The 23,506-nt window shown below is 41.1% G+C and overlaps 1 protein-coding gene across 1 annotated transcript in view; it reads left to right on the top strand.

The window, feature by feature from the left end:
- The window catches only part of LOC124552661 (molybdenum cofactor biosynthesis protein 1-like), an 84,397-nt gene that overhangs the window by 37,785 nt on the left and 23,106 nt on the right, over positions 1-23,506 (top strand). Inside the window, exons 3-4 of the mRNA XM_047126985.1 lie at positions 6,816-7,040; positions 16,180-16,310. Coding sequence (XP_046982941.1) covers positions 6,816-7,040; positions 16,180-16,310 — 356 coding nt within the window. The remainder of the gene's footprint in view (positions 1-6,815; positions 7,041-16,179; positions 16,311-23,506) is intronic.

Raw genomic sequence — 23,506 nt, 5'->3', positions numbered from 1 at the left:
TTGTGCCTACGAAGCATGCCTGTGTAGCGCTACATATATTCGACGGCAGAAGTTAGTTGTGGCAACACCTACCGACATTTTTCAGAACTTCCACTTGCTTTGCACTCGATTCTAAGCCGCAGGCGGTTTTTTGGATTACAAAAACCGGAAAAAAAGTGCGGCTTAGATTTGAGTAAATACGGTACATCCTCTCCTTTGGATTCAACTTCTTCAGTATTATCTTTCAAGTCAACACCTGCTAATCTGTGAGACCGAAATGATGAGCCATACTACTCTATTTCACTGTGCCTGTTTGTTTCATTTGTATAACATTTTATTCCATCATAGATGCTGCACTTACAGTTTCATATATGCATTGCAGCAGCAGACACAATAAAAATAGCAATCAGCAGTGCTTAGTTTGTTGAATGGGTAAAAAATATGCCATTGTCCCAGTTCCACATATCCCCAAAATTTGATTCTGCCAAATTCTGTACTCTCTGAAATCGAATGTTTAATCCAAAGATGAAAGTGGACAAGTTTGATGCAGTATTGCTAATATTGTTTATTACTCATCTTGCTGAATGAAGTGCATACCATGTCCTTTCTGAAAGGTTTGCAGAAGTAATGCACATACCAGTTTTCTAAAAACTTACATTGAGATTGTGCTCTCCTTCCTCTTGTACAAATTAGTAGAGCCCTTCGGATTACTCCACAATATGCCTCTTGGCAAGGTGGTAACGACAGTATTATGAAAAGGATAGAATGGCACTCACTGTATAGTGTAGATGTTGTGTTGCAGGCAGGGAAAAAAAAAAAAAAATCACCACCTATTAAACACGTAAGCTTTTGGTGCAAACCCCCCCCCCCCCCCCTCACACACACACACACACACACACACACACACACACACACACACACACACACACACACACATATGCGCACAAATGCAGATCACACATACATGACCACTGTCTCTGGCTGCTAGGGCCAGACTGGGAGCAACTGCACATCATGGGAGAAACAACGGTCATGTGTGTGTGTGCGTGTGTGTGTGTGTGTTTTGTCCACTTTGGAAGAAGACTTTCTGATCGAAAGCTTACGTGTTTAGTAGTCTTTTTGTTGTGCTTGTCTGTGACCTAACATCTCCTGTATACAGTGAATAGCAATGTATCTTTTTTATAATATGGTCATTATTCCAGCCTAGATTTTCTATTGTTTGTTTCCTTTTAAGACCTTATAAAGACAGTTACTGACAATTTCTTTTTTCTTATTGGAGAAAAGTAAAACCATATGGGGGCCAGATGTAGATTGTAAATGAATATGGAATAGAGTATTTTTATTCTCCCTGTATGCAGTGTCAATAACGTCACCTCACACACTTCATTTCTGGCAGCACCCCCTTCTCAACACATGACTGTCCCCCACCACCTCACCATAGTCTTCAAGTTATATCCTATAGCACTTCTGGGTGGACAAATAGATGAAGGATGTAATTTAAAACAGTATAACTAAACTTAAAAGTCAAACTGCCCTTTTATAGAGACTGCCATCATTATTTAAACATACTAAACAACATCAAAACATCATCATCATCATCATCATCATCATCATTTAAGACTGATTGTGCCTTTCAGCGTTCAGTCTGGAGCATAGCCCCCCTTATAAAATTCCTCCATGATCCCCTATTCAGTGCTAACATTGGTGCCTCTTCTGATGTTAAACCTATTACTTCAAAATCATTCTTAACCGAATCCAGGTACCTTCTCCTTGGTCTGCCCCGACTCCTCCTACCCTCTACTGCTGAACCCATGAGTCTCTTGGGTAACCTTGCTTCTCCCATGCGTGTAACATGACCCCACCATCTAAGCCTGTTCGCCCTGACTGCTACATCTATAGAGTTCATTCCCAGTTTTTCTTTGATTTCCTCATTGTGGACACCCTCCTGCCATTGTTCCCATCTACTAGGACCTGCAATCATCCTAGCTACTTTCATATCCGTAACCTCAACCTTGTTGATAAGGTAACCTGAATCCACCCAGCTTTCGTTCCCATACAACAAAGTTGGTCGAAAGATTGAACGGTGCACAGATAACTTAGTCTTGGTACTGACTTCCTTCTTGCAGAAGAGAGTAGATTGTAGCTGAGTGCTCGCTGCATTAGCTTTGCTACACCTCGCTTCCAGTTCTTTCACTATGTTGCCATCCTGTGAGAATATGCATCCTAAGTACTTGAAACCGTCCACCTGTTCTAACTTTGTTCCTCCTATTTGGCACTCTTTCCCACTGACATTACTTTCGTTTTGGAGATGCTAATCTTCATACCATAGTCCTTACATTTCTGATCTAGCTGTGAAATATTACTCTGCAAACTTTCAATCGAATCTGCCATCACAACTAAGTCATCCGCATATGCAAGACTACTTATTTTGTGTTCACATATCTTAATCTTACCCAGCCAGCCTATTGTTTTCAACATATGATCCATAAATAATATGAACAACAGTGGAGACAGGTTGCAGCCTTGTCTTACCCCTGAAACTACTCTGAACCATGAACTAAGTTTATCGTCAACTCTAACTGCTGCCTGACTATCCATGTAAAGACCTTTAATTGCTTGCAAAAGTTTGCCTCCTATTCCATAATCTCGTAGGACAGACAATAACTTCCTCCTAGGAACCCGGTCATATGCCTTTTCTAGATCTATAAAGCATAGATACAATTCCCTGTTCCACTCATAACACTTCTCCATTATTTGCCGTAAGCTAAAGATCTGGTCCTGACAACCTCTAAGAGGCCTAAACCCACACTGATTTTCATCCAATTGCTGCTCAACTAATACTCACACTTTCCTTTCAACAATACCTGAGAAGATTTTACCCACAACACTGATTAAAGAGATACCTCTGTAGTTGTTACAATCTTTTCTGTTTCCATGTTTAAAGATTGGTGTGATTACTACTTTTGTCCAGTCTGATGGAACCTGTCCCGACTCCCAGGCCATTTCAATTATCCTGTGTAGCCATTTAAGACCTGACATTCCACTCTATTTGACGAGTTCCGACTTAATTTCATCCACGCCAGCTGCTTTATTGCACTGCAATCTATTGACCATTTTCTCCACTTCCTCAAATGTGATCCTATTTCCATCATCATTCCTTTCCCCTTCTACCTCGAAATCTGAAACATTACTGATCATATTTTCACCTACATTGAGCAACTCTTCAAAATATTCCCTTCATCTGCCCAAGGCATCCACAGGATTCACCAGCAGTTTTCCTGACCTGTCCAAAATACTTGTCATTTCCTTCTTACCTCCCTTTCGAAGACTGCTAATTACACTCCAGAATGGTATTCCAGCAGCTTGACCCATAGTCTCCCACCTGTTTCCAAAGTCTCCCCAAGATTTCTTCTTGGATGCTGCAATTATCTGTTTGGCTTTGTTTCTTTCTACAACATAACTTTCTCTGTCTATCTGAGTTCTAGTATATAGCCATTTTTGATACGCCTTCTTTTTCCTTTAACAGTCTGCCTTGACTGTGTCATTCCACAAAGATGTTTGCTTCCTCCTACTTTTACACACTACTGTTCCAAGACATTCTTTAGCCACTTCTAGTACTGTGTCCCTGTACCTTGTCCATTCCTTTTCCAATGACTGTAATTGACTACATTCAACTAACTGGTACCTTTCTGAGATCGCTGTTATGTACTTGTGCCTGATTTCCTTATCCTGAAGTTTCTCCACTCTTATCCTCCTACATATGGACCTGACCTCCTGCACTTTCGGCCTTGCAATCCCAATTTCACTGCAGATTAAATAATGATCAGTGTCATCAAAGAATCCCCTGAATACACGTGTGTCCCTCACAGCCTTCCTGAATTCCTGATCTGTTATCATATAGTCAATGACAGATCTGGTTCCCCTGCTTTCCCACGTATACTGGTGAATGTTCTTATGTTTAAAAAAGGAGTTTGTGATTACTAAGCCCATACTAGCACAGAAATCCAAGAGTTGCTTCCCGTTCCTGTTGGCCTCCATATCCTCTCCAAATTTACCCATAACCTTTTCATACCCTTCTGTTCGATTTCCAATCCTGGCGTTAAAATCACCCATGAGCAGAACACTGTCCTTGTCCTTAACTACATCACTGAGTGCCTCATAAAAACTATCCATCTTATCTTGATCAGTCCCTTCACAATGCGAATATACTGACACAATCCTAACTTTCTTGCTAGACACTGTCAAATCTATCCACATCAGTCGTTCGTTTACATACCTTATTGCAACTACGCTGGGTTCCATTTCTTTCCTGATGTAAAGCCCTACACCCCATTGTGCTATTCCTGCTTTGACTCCTGACAAGTAGACCTTGTATTCTCCCACTTCCTCTTCTTTCTCACCCCTTACCTGAATGTCACTAACAGCTAAAACGTCCAGCCCCATCTTACTTGCAGCCTCTGCCAGCTCTACCTTCTTCCCAGAGCAGCCCCCATTGATATTAATAGCTCCCCATCTCATTACCATTTGTTTGCCAATTCGTATCTTAGGAGTCCCTGGTTTGTCAGTTAGAGGTCTGAGGCATTTTGCTCTGATTGTTACCAGCATCATATTTAAAGCACCAGGGAAGCTAGCCTTACTTGCCCCAAGTCCCATTGGGTTTTATCCCTAACGGCTGAGGCACTAACCGGTGGATTTGGTAGTCTTTGCCGTATGAGCACAAAGGTGACCATGACTCAGAATATGTCCGAGATGCCCAGCCTTATTCCAAAGTAACTGGTATCCCGACTGTCGGGACCACTTACTTGGCCACTCATACATTGCCCGTGGTTCATGAACTAGGACATGACTACAGGAACCCACACCATGAACCACATCAAAACAGTCAAAAGAAATTTTTTTCAAAAGAGCAGAAAATTGTAGTGAAATTCATGAAAGGATTGTTTTAAATTGTTATATCTTAAATCAATAAGTATGTCAGCATTTCCCAGGATTTTCTGGCTTAATTAAGACTAGGTCATGCCACCACAGTGGTCAGACAGTGGACTTGCCTTCGAGAGGACAATGGACCCGGGTCCCATCGGGCCACCAAAATTTGGGTTTTCCTTGATTTCCCTAAATGATTTAAGACAAATGCTGGGATGGTTCCTTTGAAAAAGATGACATTCGGCTGAGGAAGCTAATTTCTGTGGCAGGTCTGATGACACAGTGCTGCTGGAAGCACGAGTATTTCAGGGCACACCATTCATTGCACATTGTTAAACATAGGGCTCTGCTGCAGACAACCCCTGTATGTTCCCATGTTGACAACACTGTTGAATTACAATTTCTGTGGCTCAGGAGCATTGAGATTGGGCAGTGAATCAATAGAAATATGTCATCTGGTTGAATCATTCGTGTTTCGCATTACACCTGCTTGACGGTTTTGTGCACATACACTGTCAACAGAGTGAATTGGTGCTTGAAAGGTGCACTTTGCTACAGACTTAGGCCAGTGGGAGCAATATTATGCTATGGAGGACATTCACCTGGTCTTCTGTGGGTCCTGTGGTAGTAACTGAAGGCTCCATAACAGCTTTGTTCTGTGTGAACATTATTTTGCACTGTCCGCACCCTGTCCCTAATGAAGGTGACATGTTTCAACAATATGACTTTCAGTGTCACGAGGCCAGAATCAAATTCACCCCTTCTGAATCTGATGGAATACATCTGTGATGCTATCAGATACCACTTCTGCACCCAGAAACCACTGATCTCCAATTTATGGGAATTACATGACCTGTGCTTAGACATGTGGTGCTGCATAATGCTGGGAACATACCTCACATAATGCTGGGAACATACCTGAAATTTGCTGAACTTGTCCCACACAAAATCACTGCTGTATTGTGTTGCAACAGTGGACAAACACAGGAGGTCATAGTGTTTTGTCTCATCAGTTTATATATTCAATGCTTGAATGAAAGGTGTGCTCCTTTCCTTTTTTCTGCCATTGCGTGTATGTGTAAAGCAGGATGATCTACCATTTGGGCTTGTTTATATGAAGGCTGTCAGTATTACCACCTGCACAGGTACTAAATGCTCCTTTTGTGAAGACCTTTTATCTTGAGAACACTTTTAACTTTGTTTCACAAATGGCAGCACAGTTTCAAGAAAGCTTCTTAATTTAATGTAATAGTTAAAATAATACCTTCAGCAAAAGATGTGTGCGTTGGAGTGGGGAAAATGATTGGAGATGTATGTAGTTTAATTTTCGTAAATTGTTAAGAAGGTTAACAGCTTGGCATGCTAAGATAAATTCCCACATTCTCTAAAAAGAGAGAAAAAGATTAATTTAACGGAATCAGTGAGGTATACAAATATAACAACAGACTTGTAGAACCATTATTTTGTAGGTTAGATTAGATTAGATTCAGCTTTTGTTCCAAGACCCAAAACATGAGATGATTCTCATGGGTGAGTAACATGCCAGAAAGTATAACATAAAAAATATAAAACATTTGAATACCCTGATCATTTGTCAGGAGATTGTCAAACTAGGTGAATACAATACAAACTGGAACAGCTAATATTTTCAGAATTGATACGCTGTCAGACTGAAACATTGTTATGCACTATTAATAAATTTATCAAACAAAAAGTACATAATCTTGACTGTTATGACAAAGTGCTCTCAGAACTGAAATCTAACAGACATTCTTATTTAAGCTGGCCTAACAGCCACTGTTAAGATATTCATCTATGGAGTAGGATGAGTTGCCTATCAAAAAGTCTTTCAAACTCTGTTTAAACCATGCTTTATCTTATACCAAGTTTTTAATGGTGTCTTTCTTCCACAGATAAATTGTGTTGTAATGCAAGGTTTTAATGAAGATGAAGTGTGCAGTTTTGTGGAGTTAACAAAAGAGATAAATGTTGATGTAAGATTTATCGAGTACATGCCTTTCAGCGGCAACAAATGGAATGATGGGAAGATGGTCTCATTTAGTGAAATGCTCCAAATAATTAGAAAGCAGTGGCCTGATTTTGAACCTCTTCCCAATGGGCCCAATGATACCTCAAAGGTACGTACAGTATTACATATGAACATACATTGAAAATAATTTAATGTTTGTGACTTACTACCAATCACAAGAATACTTCACATCTGCTGGTGGTATGAGAGATGGACTGGTTTAGTTACATATTTCTCATCCCATTCAGTAAGTCTGTCCTGGCCTGGGTTTCTGTGCAGCTTTTCTGCAACTCTCCCCATTTCCTAAACCTTGACAATCCTTTTCTTTCTTCCCTTTTCCTTCCCCTTCATTGTTTCTGCCAGAAGAAGAAGCCACTGGCTCCGAAAGCTTGCACATTTCCGTAACTTTAAGGGGAGTTAGAAGGGGAAAACATTCTTTTTCACTTTTTTGGGTTTTTATCTGATTATAAAATTTGCAATTTTCCAAATAAAATGATATGTATATTACTTATAAACTTGCGTGGGAAGTATTTTATTTTATTTTCTAAAATATAATCTACACCAGTTGAAAATGTTAAAATTTTTACATGCATTACTTCAAGACCTAATAAAATCGGTAATTTTTTATATACAGGGTAGTCCATTGATCGTGACCGGGCCAAATATCTCACGAAATAAGTGTCAAACGAAAAAAATACAAAGAACAAAATTTGTCTAGCTCAAAGGGGGAAACAAGCTGGCGCTATGGTTGGCCTGCTATAAGGCGCTGCCATAGCTCAAACTGATATCAACTGTGTTTTTTTACATAGGAACCCCCATTTTTTATTACATATTCGTGTAATACTTAAAGAAATATGAATGTTTTAGTTGGACCACTTTTTTCGCTTTGTGATAGATGGTGCTGTAATAGTCACAAACATATGTGTCATAATTTTAGACGAACAATTGGTAACAGGTGGGTTTTTTAAATTAAAATACAGAACATAGGTACATTTGAACATTTTATTTCGGTTGTTCCAATGTGATACATGTACCTTTGTGAACTTATCATTTCTGAGAACGCATGCTGTTACAGCGTGATTACCTGTGAATACCACATTAATGCAATAAATGCTCAAAATGATGTCTGTCAACCTCAATGCCTTTGGCAATACGTGTAACGAAATTCCTCTCAACAGTGAGTAGTTCGGCTTCCGTAATGTTCGCACATGCATTGACACTGCACTGATGCATGTTGCCAGGCATTGTCGGTGGATCACGATAGCAAATATCCTTCAACTTTCCCCACAGAAAGAAATCCGGGGACGTCAGATCCAGTGAACGTGCGGGCCATGGTATGGTGCTTTGACGACCAATGCACCTGTAATGAAATATGCTATTCAATACTGCTTCAACCGCATGCAAACTATGTGCCGGACATCCATCATGTTGGAAGTACATCGCCATTCTGTCATGCAGTGAAACATCTTGTAGTAACATTGGTAGAACATTACGCAGAAAATCAGCATACATTGCACCATTTAGATTGCCATCGATAAAATGGGGGCCAATTATCCTTCCTCCCTTAATGCCACACCATACATTAACCTGCCAAGGTCGCTGCTGTTCCACTTGTCGCTGCCATCGTAGATTTTCCGTTGCCCAATAGTGCATATTATGGCGGTTTAGGTTACCGCTGTTGGTGAATGATGCTTCATCGCTAAGTAGAACGCATGCAAAAAATCTGTCATCGTCCCGTAATTTCTCTTGTGCCCAGTGGCAGAACTGTACATGACGTTCAAAGTCATCACCATGCAATTCCTGGTGCATAGAAATATGGTACAGGTGCAATCGATGTTGATGTAGCATTCTCAACACCGACGTTTTTGAGATTCCCGATTCTCGCGCAATTTGTCTGCTACTGATGTGGCTGGACATTTCCTGTTTCCTTAAATAATGTAACTATCTGGCGAATGGTCTGGACACTTCGATGATGTCGTCCAGGATACCGCGCAGCATACATAGCACACGCCCCTTGGGCATTTTGATCACATTAGCCATACATCAACACAATATCGACCTTTTCCGCAATTGGTAAATGGTCCATTTTAACACGGGTAATGTATCACGAAGCAAATATCGTCCGCACTGGCGGAATGTTATGTGATACCACATACTTATATGTTTGTGACTATTACAGCAGCTGGCCGGAGTGGCCGAGCGGTGCTAGGCGCTACAGTCTGGAAACGCGTGACCGCTACGGTCGCAGGTTCGAATCCTGCCTCGGGCATGGATGTGTGTGATGTCCTTAGGTTAGTTAGGTTTAAGTAGTTCTAAGTTCTAGGGGACTGATGACCTCAGAAGTTAAGTCCCATAGTGCTCAGAGCCATTTGAACCATTTTTGACTATTACAGCCCCATCTATCACAAAGCGAAAAAAGTGGTCCAGCTAAAACATTCATATTTCTTTACGTACTACATGAATATGTAATAAAAAATGGGGGTTCCTATTTTAAAAAAATGCAGTTGATATGAGTTTGACCTATGGCAGCGCCATCTAGCAGGCCAACCATAGCGCCATCTGGTTTCTCCCTTCAAGGTAGATGAATTTCCTTCTTTGTAGTTTTTTCATTTGATGCTTATTTCGTGAGATATTTGGCCCGGTCACTATCAATGGACCACCCTGTAGAAAGCTGTGGATTGCTGTGTTATAAGGTTAAATTATGTGTTTGTATTGGTAGCACTGTCAAAAATAGTATCGTATCTTTTCATAATATAAACATGCTTTGTATATCGAAGTGCTAACGTTTTTCCAAGGAAAAGTGACGAATAGACTGGTAAATCTCTCAAAAATTATGACTCCAAAATGAAGTGTTTTTAAGAAATGTGGGTTTCATGGTAATAAATTTTTGAATAAAGAGAAACATTGTGTTCAGCATATGGTGTGTGAAGTTACAGACAATGAAATACTGGCAAACTCATCAGTATCTAGAGAAACACCCATTAGTGCTTCGAAGATTAAAATAAAACATAGTGATAACACAGTTTTCTCAAAACAAAAGTCATGTAAACGGTAGGTTAGATTATATTCTGGTACATTTACACATCCTAACAGGGGTGTTATGTGAATGTGTGTGCTGTATGTATGTGGAGGGCCAGTTAGTTTACATGAAGACATTGAGGTATCAAATGGACTAGCCAGAAAACTTATCATTAATTCTGCCAGTTGTAAATATACTCATTCATTTTGGAATTCTGATAAGTGTAAAGATAATTATTTTGAAATAAATGTTAGGTGGTTTTATGGATTGAGAGCTATTGGCAAAGGACACACTGCAGCAGAAACAATGTGTGTCGTGATGTATATGCCACGCCCACTTTGTAAAATCGACAAGTATGCAGGATTTATTGGAGCTGCTGTGAAATCTGCTGCATGTGAGTCAATTAAGGGTGCTGCAAATGAAGCTGCTGAAATAAACGATGGTATGATTGACATATCAGTAGCTTTTGGGGCACTTGGTAGAAGCGGAGCTACAGTTCTAAGAATTCTGTTGCTACAGTGACCAGTGTGGATACTGGAAAGCTAATAGATTTCCAGATTTTAACCAAACATTGTTATAAGTATAAATCAGGGAATGAAGAAGGGCATATCTGTGACAGAAATTATGAAGGACAACTAGTCGTACGGAGGCCTGTGCAGCTGTTGAAATTTATAATCGATCTGTAAACTAAAGGGGAGTGTGTTACACTAAGTTCTTAGGTTATGCAGACTCAAATGCATATAACAGTGTAGTAGCCACTCAGCCTTATGGTGAGAAGCTTATCACAGAACTGGAATGTGTTGGTCATGTCCAGAAGAGGATGGGTACCAGATTGAGGAAGTTGAAACAAAGTTTGAGAGACAAGAAACTTTCAGGTGGTAAGGCCATAAGAAGCAGGCTGACAGACAAAATGACTGATGTACTACAACAGTATTATGAGATTGCCATTAGAAATAATACTGAGGATTTGTTGAAAATGAAGCAGGCAGTATGGGCTACCTTCTTCCAGAGACTGTCAGCTGATGATAAACCAGTACACCATCTTTGCCCTCCTGGATCTGGTTCATGGTGCAATTACCGCAATGCCCAGTACTCAAACAGGTCATACAACCATAAACATTCTATCCCAGCAGCAGTTGTGGATATCATAAAACCTGTTTACAGAGACCTGGCAATCCTGAATTATTTAAGAAGTGTCTCCATTGTCAGACTCAAAATCCCAATGAGTCGTTCAATAATCTTATAGTGTCAGTGTCATCGTAACTGCCGTCTGCGTCACGTCTGCTGTGCAGCGAACTACGCTAATTTAAGTATTAACTCTATTTTTCTTACTTGTCACTTCTTCTTCCGTGTGTTTTTGCTTTTAGGAAGCTTTAATTGTCGAGTGCTAGTAATAGTGTTCCATAGATTTCGTGTTTGTTTTGAATACAGTCAGAGAGAGTCCGTTTAGTCAGCCATAGTGCCAGTAGTGCTAGTGTTTGTTTTCAATACAGTCCAGAGACAGGTAGTGCTATTTTCATTGTTTTCTACAGGAAGTGTCTAGTAACCACAGTTTAGTCAACTATCAGCCGCCTTTAGTGAATTAGCAGTCTAGTTATAAGTTGATTAACTCTCTACAGTAAATTGATTTCTTAGGATGGATAGGATGTGTGACTGCTGTGTACAGACACAGGAGGAGCTGGCCACTGTTCGCGAACAGCTGAACGTGTTGATGGCCGCGGTCAGCCATCTTCAGGCTGCTGCCTCGGAGTGTAGCGGCAGTGGGGAGTCTGGTGCGTTGCATGGTACACCCCAGGTGTTACATGCTTTACCCACTGACCCTGCTGTTGAGACATCTTTGCGGGTACCGGACGCGGTTGGGCCACCCTCTTCCCAAGGGGAGTGGCGGGTTCAGCGGCGTTCGTGGCACACGAGGCGGAGGGTCAGTGTGGAGGCTGGCCGTGTGGCATCACCCGTTCTGCTTCTGAGTGGACATGTGGCCACTCCTTCAGCAAGATCTGAGCAGGCACATGGGGGGAGGGGTTTATTAGTTATTGGGAGCTCCAATGTTAGGTGGGTGATAGAGCCCCTTAGGGAAATAGCGGAAAGGTCGGGGAAGAAGGTCAGTGTTCACTCTGTCTGCTTGCCAGGGGTCTCATCCGAGATGTGGAGGAGGCCGTGCCAGCGGTGATAGAGCACACTGGGTGCACCCGACTGCAAATTGTTGCTCATGTCGGCACCAATGACTCCTCCCGTCTGGGTTCAGAGGTCATCCTCAGTTCGTACAGGCGGTTAGCGGAGTTAGTGAAGGCGGAAAGCCTCGCGGGGTGGAATCTGAGCTAACTATTTGTAGTATTGTTCCCAGAACCGATAGTGGTCCTCTGGTTTGGAGCCGAGTGGAAGGCTTAAACCAGGGGCTCAGACGATTCTGCAGAGATCTGGGGTGCAAATTTCTCGACCTCCGCTATCGGGTGGAGAAATGTAGGGTCTCCCTGAATAGGTCAGGCGTGCACTACATGCAGGAAGCGGCTACAAGAGTAGCGGAGTATGTGTGGAGTGCACATGTGGGTTTTTTAGGTTAGAGAATTCCCTCCCTAGGCCCGACAAGACATCTCCTGCGATGCGGCAAGGTAGGAGTAGACAAAATGCAACAGGGAATAACAATATTAATGTACTAATAGTAAACTGCAGGAGCGTCTATAGAAAGGTCCCAGAACTGCTCTCATTAATAAACGGTGACAATGCCCACATAGTACTAGGGACAGAAAGTTGGCTGAAACCAGATGTAAAGAGTAATGAAGTTCTAAACTCAGATTGGAATGTATACCACAGAGACAGGCTGGACAGTGAAGGGGGAGGCATGTTTAAAGCGATAAGAAGTGCAATAGTATCGAAGGAAATTGACGGAGATCCGAAATGTGAAATAATTTGGGTGAAGGTCACGGTTAAAGCAGGCTCAGACATGGTAATAGGATGTCTCTATAGGCCCCCTCGCTCAGCAGCTGTTGTGGCTGAGCACCTGAAGGATAATTTGGAAAATATTTCGAGTAGATTTGCCCACCATGTTATAGTTCTGGGTGGAGATTTTAATTTGCCGGATATAATAGACTGGGACACGAAAAAATTTCACTGGATTCTTTGTCCCTGCCACCCGTTATGAAAGTTTAAGAGCTTTATCTGAAAACTACCTTGAGCAGTTAAACAGAGAACCGACTCGTGGCGATAACATATTAGACCTTCTAGTGACAAACAGACCCGAACTATTTGAAACGGTTAACGCAGAACAGGGAATCAGCAATCATAAAGCGGTTACTGCATCAATGATTTCAGCCGTAAATAGAAATATTAAAAAAGGTACGAAGACTATTCTGGTTAGCAAAAGTGACAAAAATCAGATTTCAGAGTACCTGACGGCTCAACACAAAAGTTTTGTTTTAAGTACAGATAGTGTTGAGGATCAGTGGACAAAGTTCAAAACCATCGTACAACATGCATTAGATGAGTATGTGCCAAGCAAGATCGTAAGAGATGGAAAAGAGCCAGCGTGGTACAACAACCGAGTTAGAAAACTGCTGCGGAAGCAAAGGGAACTTCACAGCAAACATAAACATAGCCAACACCTTGCAGACAAACAAAAATTACGCGAAGCGAAATGTAATGTGAGGAGGGCCATGCGAGAGGCGTTAAATGAATTCGAAAGTAAAGTTCTATGTACTGACTTGGCAGAAAATCCTAAGAAATTTTGCTCTTATGTCAAAGCGGTAGGTGGATCAAAACAAAATGTCCAGACACTCTGTGACCAAAAAGGTAGTGAAACAGAGGATGACAGACTAAAGGCCGAAATACTAAATGTCTTTTTCCAAAGCTGTTTCAGAGAGGAAGACTGCACTGTAGTTCCTTCTCGAGATTGTCGCACAGATGACAAAATGGTAGATATTGAAATAGACGACAGAGGGATAGAGAAACAATTAAAATCGCTCAAAAGAGGAAAGGCCGCTGGACCTGATGGGATACCAGTTCAATTTTACACAGAGTATGCGAAGGAACTTGCCCCCCTTCTTGCAGCAGTGTACCGTAGGTCTCTACAAGAGCGTAGCGTTCCAAAGAATTGGAAAAGGGCACAGGTCATCCCCGTTTTCAAGAAGGGACGTCGATGTGCAGAACTATAGACCTATATCTCTAACGTCGATCAGTTGTAGAATTTTAGAACATGTATTATGTTCGAGTATTATGACTTTTCTGTAAACTAGAAATCTGCTCTGTAGGAATCAGCATGGGTTTCGAAAAAGACGATCGTGTGAAACCCAGCTCGCGCCATTCGTCCACAAGACTCAGAGGGCCATAGACACGGGTTCCCAGGTAGATGCTGTGTTTCTTGACTTCCGCAAGGCATTCGATACAGTTCCCTGCAATCGTTTAATGAACAAAGTAAGAGCATATGGACTATCAGACCAATTATGTGATTGGATTGAAGAGTTGCTAGATAACAGAATGCAGCATGTCATTCTCAATGGAGAGAAGTCTTCCGAAGTAAGAGTGATTTCAGGTGTGCTGCAGAGGAGTGTCGTAGGACCGTTGCTATTCACAATATACATAAATGACCTTGTGAATGACATCGGAAGTTCACTGAGGCTTTTTGCGGATGATGCTGTGGTATATCGAGAGGTTGCAACAATGGAAAATTGTACTGAAATGCAGGATGATCTGCAGCGAATTGATGCATGGTGCAGGGAATGGCAATTGAATCTCAATGTAGACAAGTGTAATGTGCTGCGAATACATAGAAAGAAAGATCCCATATCATTTAGCTATAATATAGCAGGTCAGCAATTGGAAGCAGTTAATTCCATAAATTATCTGGGAGTATGCATTAGGAGTGATTTAAAATGGAATGATCATATAAAGTTGATCGTCGGTAAATCAGATGCCAGACTGAGATTCATTGGAAGAATCCTAAGGAAATGCAATCCGAAAACAAAGGAATTAGGTTACAGTACACTTGTTCGCCCACTGTTTCAATACTGCTCAGCAGTGCGGGATCCGTACCAGATAGGGTTGATAGAAGAGATAGAGAATATCCAACAGAGAGCAGCATGCTTCGTTATAGGATCATTTAGTAATCGCGAAAGCGTTACGGAGATTTTAGATAAACTCCAGTGGAAGACTCTGCAGGAGAGACGCTCAGTAGCTTGGTACGGGCTTTTGTTGAAGTTTCGAGAACATACCTTCACCGAGGAGTCAAGCAGTATATTGCTCCCTCCTACGTATATCTCGCGAAGAGACCATGAAGATAAAATGAGAGAGATTAGAGCCCGCACAGAGGCATACCGACAATCCTTCTTTCCACGAACAATACGAGACTGGAATAGAAGGGAGAACCGATAGAGGTACTCAGGGTACCCTCCGCCACACACCGTCAGGTGGCTTGAGGAGTATGGGTGTAGATGTAGATGTAGACCAAAAAATGTTTTTCTTGTAATGAAGACACTAAAGTGGGGGTCAGTCATGCTGTTATTGCTTATAATGATGGCAACATTGGTAGCGTGAAAGTGCTACAACATATGGGAATTAATTCTGGAGCAAACTGCACCAGAGAATTTGAATGGATGGACAAGGTTTGCACTGGTAAAGCAAGTATGCAGCACAGTTGGCCACTATGGAGTCCAGAAAGAAGAAAACAAGAAAAAACTTAAAAAAGATCAAGAGGATGATATACAGTATGGTGCAGGGTGCTTCTGAGTGACTAAAAATAAAATGTTAAGCATATATTGAGTTACAGTCTATTAAAACTTTAAAAACTCTTCCTGAAAATTTACATTTTCTCTTGCATTTTTTCCTAAATCTCAGAAACTACTTCGAGTAGCGAATTCAAATTTTCAGGGAGTAATAACATACGTATCCTGAGTCTTCTGAACTAAAAGAAGAACATAATGTTATGTATAAATAAAATTATTTAGAATAACATACAAAAAAGTACACAAAATTGTAACTGTGTAATTAAAAAATTGTATTTCAAAAAGCAGTGGCTGAAATGCAATTATTGTAAGACTCAGAACATATAGTTTAATGTCCTGTAAACGTTTCTTGTCAATGGCTACAGTTGTTCATGAAATACGGGGAAGTTAAGTCACTAAATTAAACATTGTCAGGATAGGGCGTTCAAACTCCCCCCTTCCTCCACTTGGTGAGCAACACATTTATGGTATTTTCACAACAGCAGTAGCTATTTTCTTACAATTTCTTTTTGCAGGCGTACCATGTCCCGGGCTTCAAGGGACGTGTGGGATTTATTACCTCAATGAGTGAACACTTCTGTGGCACGTGCAACCGTTTACAGATAACAGCTGATGGCAATTTTGGGAATTCAGAGATATCTCTCAGGTGAGTGATGAAACACAGAATAATCGTGTCAAAGTGAAAATTCATGTGAGGAAACCATAAAATTACTAGAAGACTGACAGACTGATCAGTATTATACCTTCAGGAGGTGAAATTCCAAAACTTCTTATAGACACATTCGTTCCTCTTGTCCTCACATTAGTTGTGGAGTCCGAGTGACCTTTCAGACCTTCAGAAACTTATCCCTCTTTCCTCTCTCATGAAGGAACTGATAGTTCCAAATGCTGAGTATAGAATAATACTTTCAGACTGTTTGCCATGCACATTAGGTATGTGGTTGGTATATGGAAGAGATAAACTGCAGTTAAATTCAGCAGGTATGAAATGAGTAATCTTTTCTTGAAGTTTTCAGCTTGCACCCTCCTCCCTCCCAGACATACAAACCAGATACCTCTAGCTAAATAATTTGTGAGTATATATAATTTTCCTCTGTCAACATCATGTTACACTAACCTATTTGTGAGATTAAATTAAAGGAAAGTAATCAGGACTGGAAATTATGTAAAGACATTTTTAGCTATGTCCCTAGGTTGTAATAAAGTTAACACAGTATTTCTGTCCATGTGATGGTAACTATGATTCGCCAGCCACAGTTGCCGAGCGGTTCTAGGCGCTTCAGTCCAGAACCACGCGACTGCTACGGTCGCAGGTTTGAATCCTGCCTTGGCTCAGATGTTAAGTCCCATAGTGCCCAGAGCCATTTGAACTGTGATTCATGATTATCAGAGTCTATATGTTCCAAATAAAAATTGGAACTTCATGTGTATAAATGTACAAATTATTAGACAATGGGACCAACAACTGACACTTTTAAATTGATGACTAGATTAAGAGATTAGTAATAGGAAAAAAACTGCAAGATACTTGGTGATAAGTTTGTTTCAGGACAAGGTAAGGGGGGTGGGGGGTGGGAAGAATCAGCTCTCTCTTTGTGAGCATACCAGAAATCCTTTATCAACCCAAGGTAAAATAAGATATAAAAATACAGGGTCAAACAATTAATTTAAGTATCTTAAAAACCAAATGACTAATAAAATTGGAAGCTAAGAAAAGTAAGTTCGTAGTAAGTAGGGTGAAAACAGGGCTGCAACATATTTCCATTGTTGTTTGACTTGTCTATCAAAGAAAAAAGAAATGGATCAAAACAAAATGAAAGTGAGAATGGAAATGTATCAGAAGCAGATAGGAATAAGCAAGGAGCATATTCTTTAATAAATAAGAAAAAAACTGACATGTGAGGCAGATGTTCCTACAATTTTATGTTCAAAGCACAGCATTCTGTAAAAGCAAAATATTTATGACATTGAAAAAAGAAAATCAGTGAGTGAAAAGTGTGTGTAGGTGAATTGTGGTGAAAGACTGGATATTGGAACTTCTGTTAGGCTGCCCAGTATTAGTTAACTTGGTAGTAAAGGAGCAAGTTTGCAAGGGCAGATAACTGTTTGACTACGTAAAATAGAGTGGGAGTATGGAAAAGCTAGTCCAAGATAGGATGAAAAAGATAACAGCAACTTAAAAAATGAATTGATAAATTACCATAAACCCCATTCCAATCTAGTGAATGCAGTGGTTGACAATATCTTGTGACATTCGCCTATAAGGCTCAAACAATAATTGCTAAATAAAAATACAAAATGTTGACAAGACTGTATCTAAGCTGTCACTCTCTTTTGAAACAAGGGTGTTTAAACCAACAAACACGCAGGAAGGCAGGGACAACTCACACACTAGAGAAGGATGGGCAGTATCATTGAAGGAGTGAGCATAAACCGTGTGGAATATGTGTGGTACAAGTAAAAAAAGAAGAAGAAGAAGAAGAGGAAAAATATTGATCTGGAAACAAGGAAATAAAAATTTGCCACGTGAAGAGACAATATGGTACTGTGCTGATGAGTGTGTACAAGTGGTGATTTACAATATACATTGATAAAGGAACTCTGCATTGGGCCCAGAAGACCACGCAATGCTCTTCGAGAGATGTCCTCTACTATATATCTATGGAGAGTTAGGGGGTCAGTATACAACTCTCCAGGCTGTTATCAACTTCCAGAAGTTGAAGACACTACTTCTCACTTGAGTAGCTCCTCAACTGGAACTACAAGCAGAGTGTACCCTATTCCAGTCTGTCCACCGAGCAGAATTTCCGGCTCTACAAGGAATTGAACCTGATCCCTTTCTATGGCACACCTGTGGCATACTTACTGCATAGCTGTGGCAAGAGGCATAATATACACTTGTGAACAATTGAGTTATAACTATTCTGTTTATTGGGGAGAGAGTATGTATATTGCCACTCTGAATGAAACAGTTTAGTGTATCGTAACTGGAATGTATTCAGACCTCGCACTTGTTGTGTGAGAGCACAGTGTCTTAGACACTTGTAGTGTTTGTCTTAGCATGTACTAACCGGTGAGCCTTACTTTCTAGTATTTTTAATTATATATCATTACTGGTGCCTCTGGCACTTTTGTGTTGCAATAGCAATAGCTTGCAATAGCAAACATTGAGTCAACCATGGTTTTTGGATTAGAAGTAGAGGTCAGCTGGGTTGACATTGGGAATAGAGTGATGGGAAGTGGACAATAAGCAGTTATATCGAAGGGTGCATTATTTGATATATTAAGGTTAATTACAAAATGTGAATTGGAGAATTTTTCACGTAGAGCAGAAGTAAGTTTACAGGACCAGATGTCAAATTACACATGATCAGTGTGAATCCCTATAGTCAGCATGAACACTGGCACACAGAATAATTTATAGGTAGCCTTGCTATATATAAAAAATCAGATTTGTGCTGAACTGTCATGAACAAACTGTCACTTCTCTGGAATAAATAGACTCTGATTTGTTAATTACATCTGTGTAAATGAAAAATATAGGAAAACATAGATTGCTGCTTACTGTAAAGGAGACATGTTACATTGTAGACAGGCACAATTAAAAAGGCACTTACACAAAGCTTTCGGCCACAGCCTTCATCAGCAAAAGAGATACAGAGAAACACACACATTCATACACACAGGCAAGCACATGTCACACACACATGACTGCCAACTCCAGCAGCTTGCCCCTAGCTGCTGGACTTGGCAGTTTTTTTTTCTCTGTGTGTGTGTGCGTGCGCGCGCAGTGTGCTTGCTTGTGTGTTGTGCCTGTGTGCAACTTTGTTTTCTTTATGGTAAATAGTGATCTATCTTTCCCTGCACTGTTGATATTCCTACCTGGAATTTCCATTGTTTAATCAGTGTAAATAAGAAGGACACAGTTACATATATTCTGTCACTTGAAGACTAATACATGAAGTCAGTGGACATTATTTTTTATTGCAGAGGATCTTTGTCACCACTAATTATTAATTTTGTGTGCCAGTTAATTAGACATGGTTTCATCCTTTCCTGGATGTGCTCTTTTTGTTAAATCTTCCTTCAAAAGATCTGATTTACTTCAAATTAATAAACCTGAGTATTCTGAAAAAGGAGGTGCACCTTACAGCTGCAGTGTGACAGTTGATCACAGGGTGATTTTATCACTGCCATATCGTAGGTACCCATGGCTCGAGACACTTATTCTATAAGGGTGTGTAGTCATTGGGCTTTCTTGTACCACAGTGTCAAAGGTGTACTGTGAGCAGATTTATTGAAGGAAAATACTACCACAATCAGCAGAGTGAGCTGCTATGGGCAACAGGATATCATTGACAGGGGTTACCACTGACTAGCATGGCTTTAGCAGCGAACAGGTGGGCCACAATGTAGCAAATGACTCACCAACTCAGTGACAGTCAATAAACAGTAACCAATCATGCCACTGGGAACTGTCACCTCTTTGTGGGATACAAAGATGCAATCTGCACACTGCTCGTCACAGTTACAAAGATTAGCATTGGTTCGGAACAGCACCAGTGGATGCTCGAAGCATGCAGGAAGGTCGTCTGTCTGATGATTTGCGGTACATATTGCCAAGGTGGCAGGGTGCAAAATAAGGAATGATCAAAAAACTTCTATTTGAGGGCTGCATAGTTCAGATCAGTATGCCACACACACACACACACACACACACACACACACACACACACACACACACACACATATCCATCCGCACATATACCCTGCTTGTGTCTGTATATGTGCGGATGGATATATGTGTGTGTGTGTGTGTGTGTGTGTGTGTGTGTGTGTGTGTGTGTGTGTGTGTGTGTGTGTGCGAGTGTATACCTGTCCTTTTTCCCCCCTGAGGTAAGTCTTTCCACTCCCAGGATTGGAATGACTCCTTACCCTCTCCCTTAAAACCCACATCCTTTCGTCTTTCCCTCTCCTTCCCTCTTTCCTGATGAAGCAACTGTGGGTTGCGAAAGCTTGAATTTTGTGTGTGTGTTTGTTTGTGTGTCTATCAACATACCAACGCTTTCATTTGGTAAGTTATATCATCTTTGTTTTTAGATATATTTTTCCCATTTGGAATGTTTCCCTGTTTTATATTATATATCAGTGCTTTCCTCTCCCGCAACTATCCTGCAGACCTTGTCCACAAACAGATCTCCCGAGCAATACATTCCTCCCCGTCCAACAACAATGTTACTACCCCCAGACCACACAGAAGCATCCCCCTTGTCACCCAATATTATCCTGGCCTCGAATACATCAACTAATTACTCCGCCAGGGATATGACTTTCTCAAGTCAAGCCCTGAAATGAGATCATCCCTTGACAATATTCTCCCCACACCACCCAGAGTTGCCTTTTGCCGACCCCCTAACCTCCGTAACATCCTTGTCAAACCCTACAATATTCCCAGACCACCTTCTCTACCCAGCGGTTCCTACCCCTGTAACCGACCCCGACGCAAAACCTGCCCCATGCATCCCCCTACAACCAACTACTCCAGCCCCGCTACTGGTAAAACATACACAACTCAAGGCAGGGCCACATGTGAGACAACACGTCATTTATCAGCTGACATGCCTGCACCGCACAGCCTTTTACATTGGTATGACGACAACTAAACTGGCTGAGCGCATGAATGGGCACAGACGAACTGTCCGCCTAGGTGATGTCCAATACCCAGTAGCGGAGCATGCCCTCCAGCATAATTCTAGGGACCTAGGAACCTGCTACACCATATGTGCCATTTGGCTTCTCCCACCCAACACCAGTCCCTCGGAACTGCGGAGATGGGAACTTGCACTCCAACACATCCTTTCATCCCGCCACCCCCCTGGACTGAACCTACGTTAACCAACCTCACTCCCATTTACTCTTTAGTCTTCTCCTCTTTCCCTTTCCTCTTTAACCATTCATGCATCTTTTCATTCTACATAGTTGCATTTATCTTTATACTATGTACCTCTTTACTTCTGTATTCATCCTCCTTGGTTTGAAGCTGGCACAGTACTTACAGTAGAATATCTTTGGCTTCCCTCTGACATCCATGCCTCCATCTTTGCTACCCTCCCTGTTTACCTTTCCTCTGTTGCTTCATAACCTGGGTTGTGAATAACTGAATCCACTTTCCCTTCTTTCCCTTTTTTCCCCTCTCTCCTCCCTGATGAAGGAACGAAGTTCCGAAAGCTAGGATACGTCAATTTTCTGTTCTGTTTTGTGTATCTATCGGCTGTACTGAGCTGAGGTAAGTACTGGCCAGGCCCTCTATCTCTTTGTTAGTATTTGTTTCATATATATAAACACAAACACACACACACACACACACACACACACACACACACACACACAGGGTGATGCGTATTAATATTTAAAAACCTCCAAAGCACTGTAGATGACCCTGAGACAAGTAATTTAATACAAGACACATGGGATCACAAATGTTGGATACGATACAAATGTTGGGAAATGTGTCAAAAGCGAATGACAAATGTCACCAGATGATGTACCTTGCCATGCTTGCAGTGGTTGAGCCTCTCGGTCTGTCACACTTGATCATCCCAACTCAAGTCAAGTATTCATATCATTGTGGCTACGGACACACGTGTGCGACTTCAGTGATGGCGTTCAGGATTTGAGTCTTGCATCTGGCAGGCAGTATTTTTTTATTGTGTTAAACAATTATGTATTTATATTGAAGTTTATTATTTTATTTACCGGTCTTGCAGTTTCCTTGATTTATTGCAAAGTACAGTACAATGAAAACCTACCATATTGCATAACAGGTAGATGAGTATAAACTTCTGAATAGCATCATCACCATTAAATGACCTATGTTTTCTTTACTAACTAATGTCTGTAAACAAAAAGAGAAGGGACAGAAGCAAAAAACACAAAATCAGAACTGCTTTTGCTTGATTACAGCAGGGACAATAATTTTGTAACATCTACATTTGCAACAGATCATATTTACAAAATGTTTTCAAAATTTGCTCTGTTTGCTCAAATGAAAGTATTGCACTGCTCAATCATTCCTTTACACTCAACCCCGACTGCTGCACATGCTGTGGGGTATGTCATCTGGTTACGTCATATGTTCAGTGTTTCTCACCAATTTTTGGGGTATTTTGAAATGTACAAAAAGGCAAATGCAGAAAGTTATCACATTTTGCTGCACATTACCTGCGTCACAGAAAAATAATGTATGCAAATCTTCTCAGATTTGCCACTGAATAACTTTGTGCAAGCCTCACAATATTTCACCAACACAACTGTTCGTCATCTTCAGGTAGTGGTGGGTCCTGTCATCACTGCTGCAAGATGTGACTGGTGATATTCGCACAGCAGAATTGAAATTTGTCAGGCTAGAAGCAGGATTACGAATGTGTGGACAGGCACTCCCAGTTGGATGGAAATGCCATTCATAGTAGCCTTCTGCTTATGTGTTGTGGGCAATGACTGCACTTCTGGACACTCGTGTGGTTAAAAGCTGAATTAACTCTCTGTAAGGTGCTGCATCAGGTCATACATCGGAGGACCTGGTTTCTACTGTTTTAATTTCATGGCAGTCAGTGCTGGATTCTGGGCAGTGCTTAGTCAGAATTCCATATTCCTGTTGGTAAGATTGCCCACCGTATGGAAACATGCCTCATTCTTAAAAACACAATCCTAGAGTGATGATGCTGAGGATAAAATTTCAGTCCTCTTGGGAAACATGTGGTGCCCTGTGTTCAGGCAGTGGTCTGCTACCACTAATTTACTGGGTGGCATTTTTGTCAGCACTGTTGAACACAGTGTTCTTGC

Source organism: Schistocerca americana, chromosome 10 (assembly GCF_021461395.2).
Source record: "Schistocerca americana isolate TAMUIC-IGC-003095 chromosome 10, iqSchAmer2.1, whole genome shotgun sequence".
Classification (NCBI taxonomy): Eukaryota; Metazoa; Arthropoda; class Insecta; order Orthoptera; family Acrididae; genus Schistocerca; species Schistocerca americana.
This window is presented reverse-complemented; position numbering and strand designations above follow the sequence as displayed.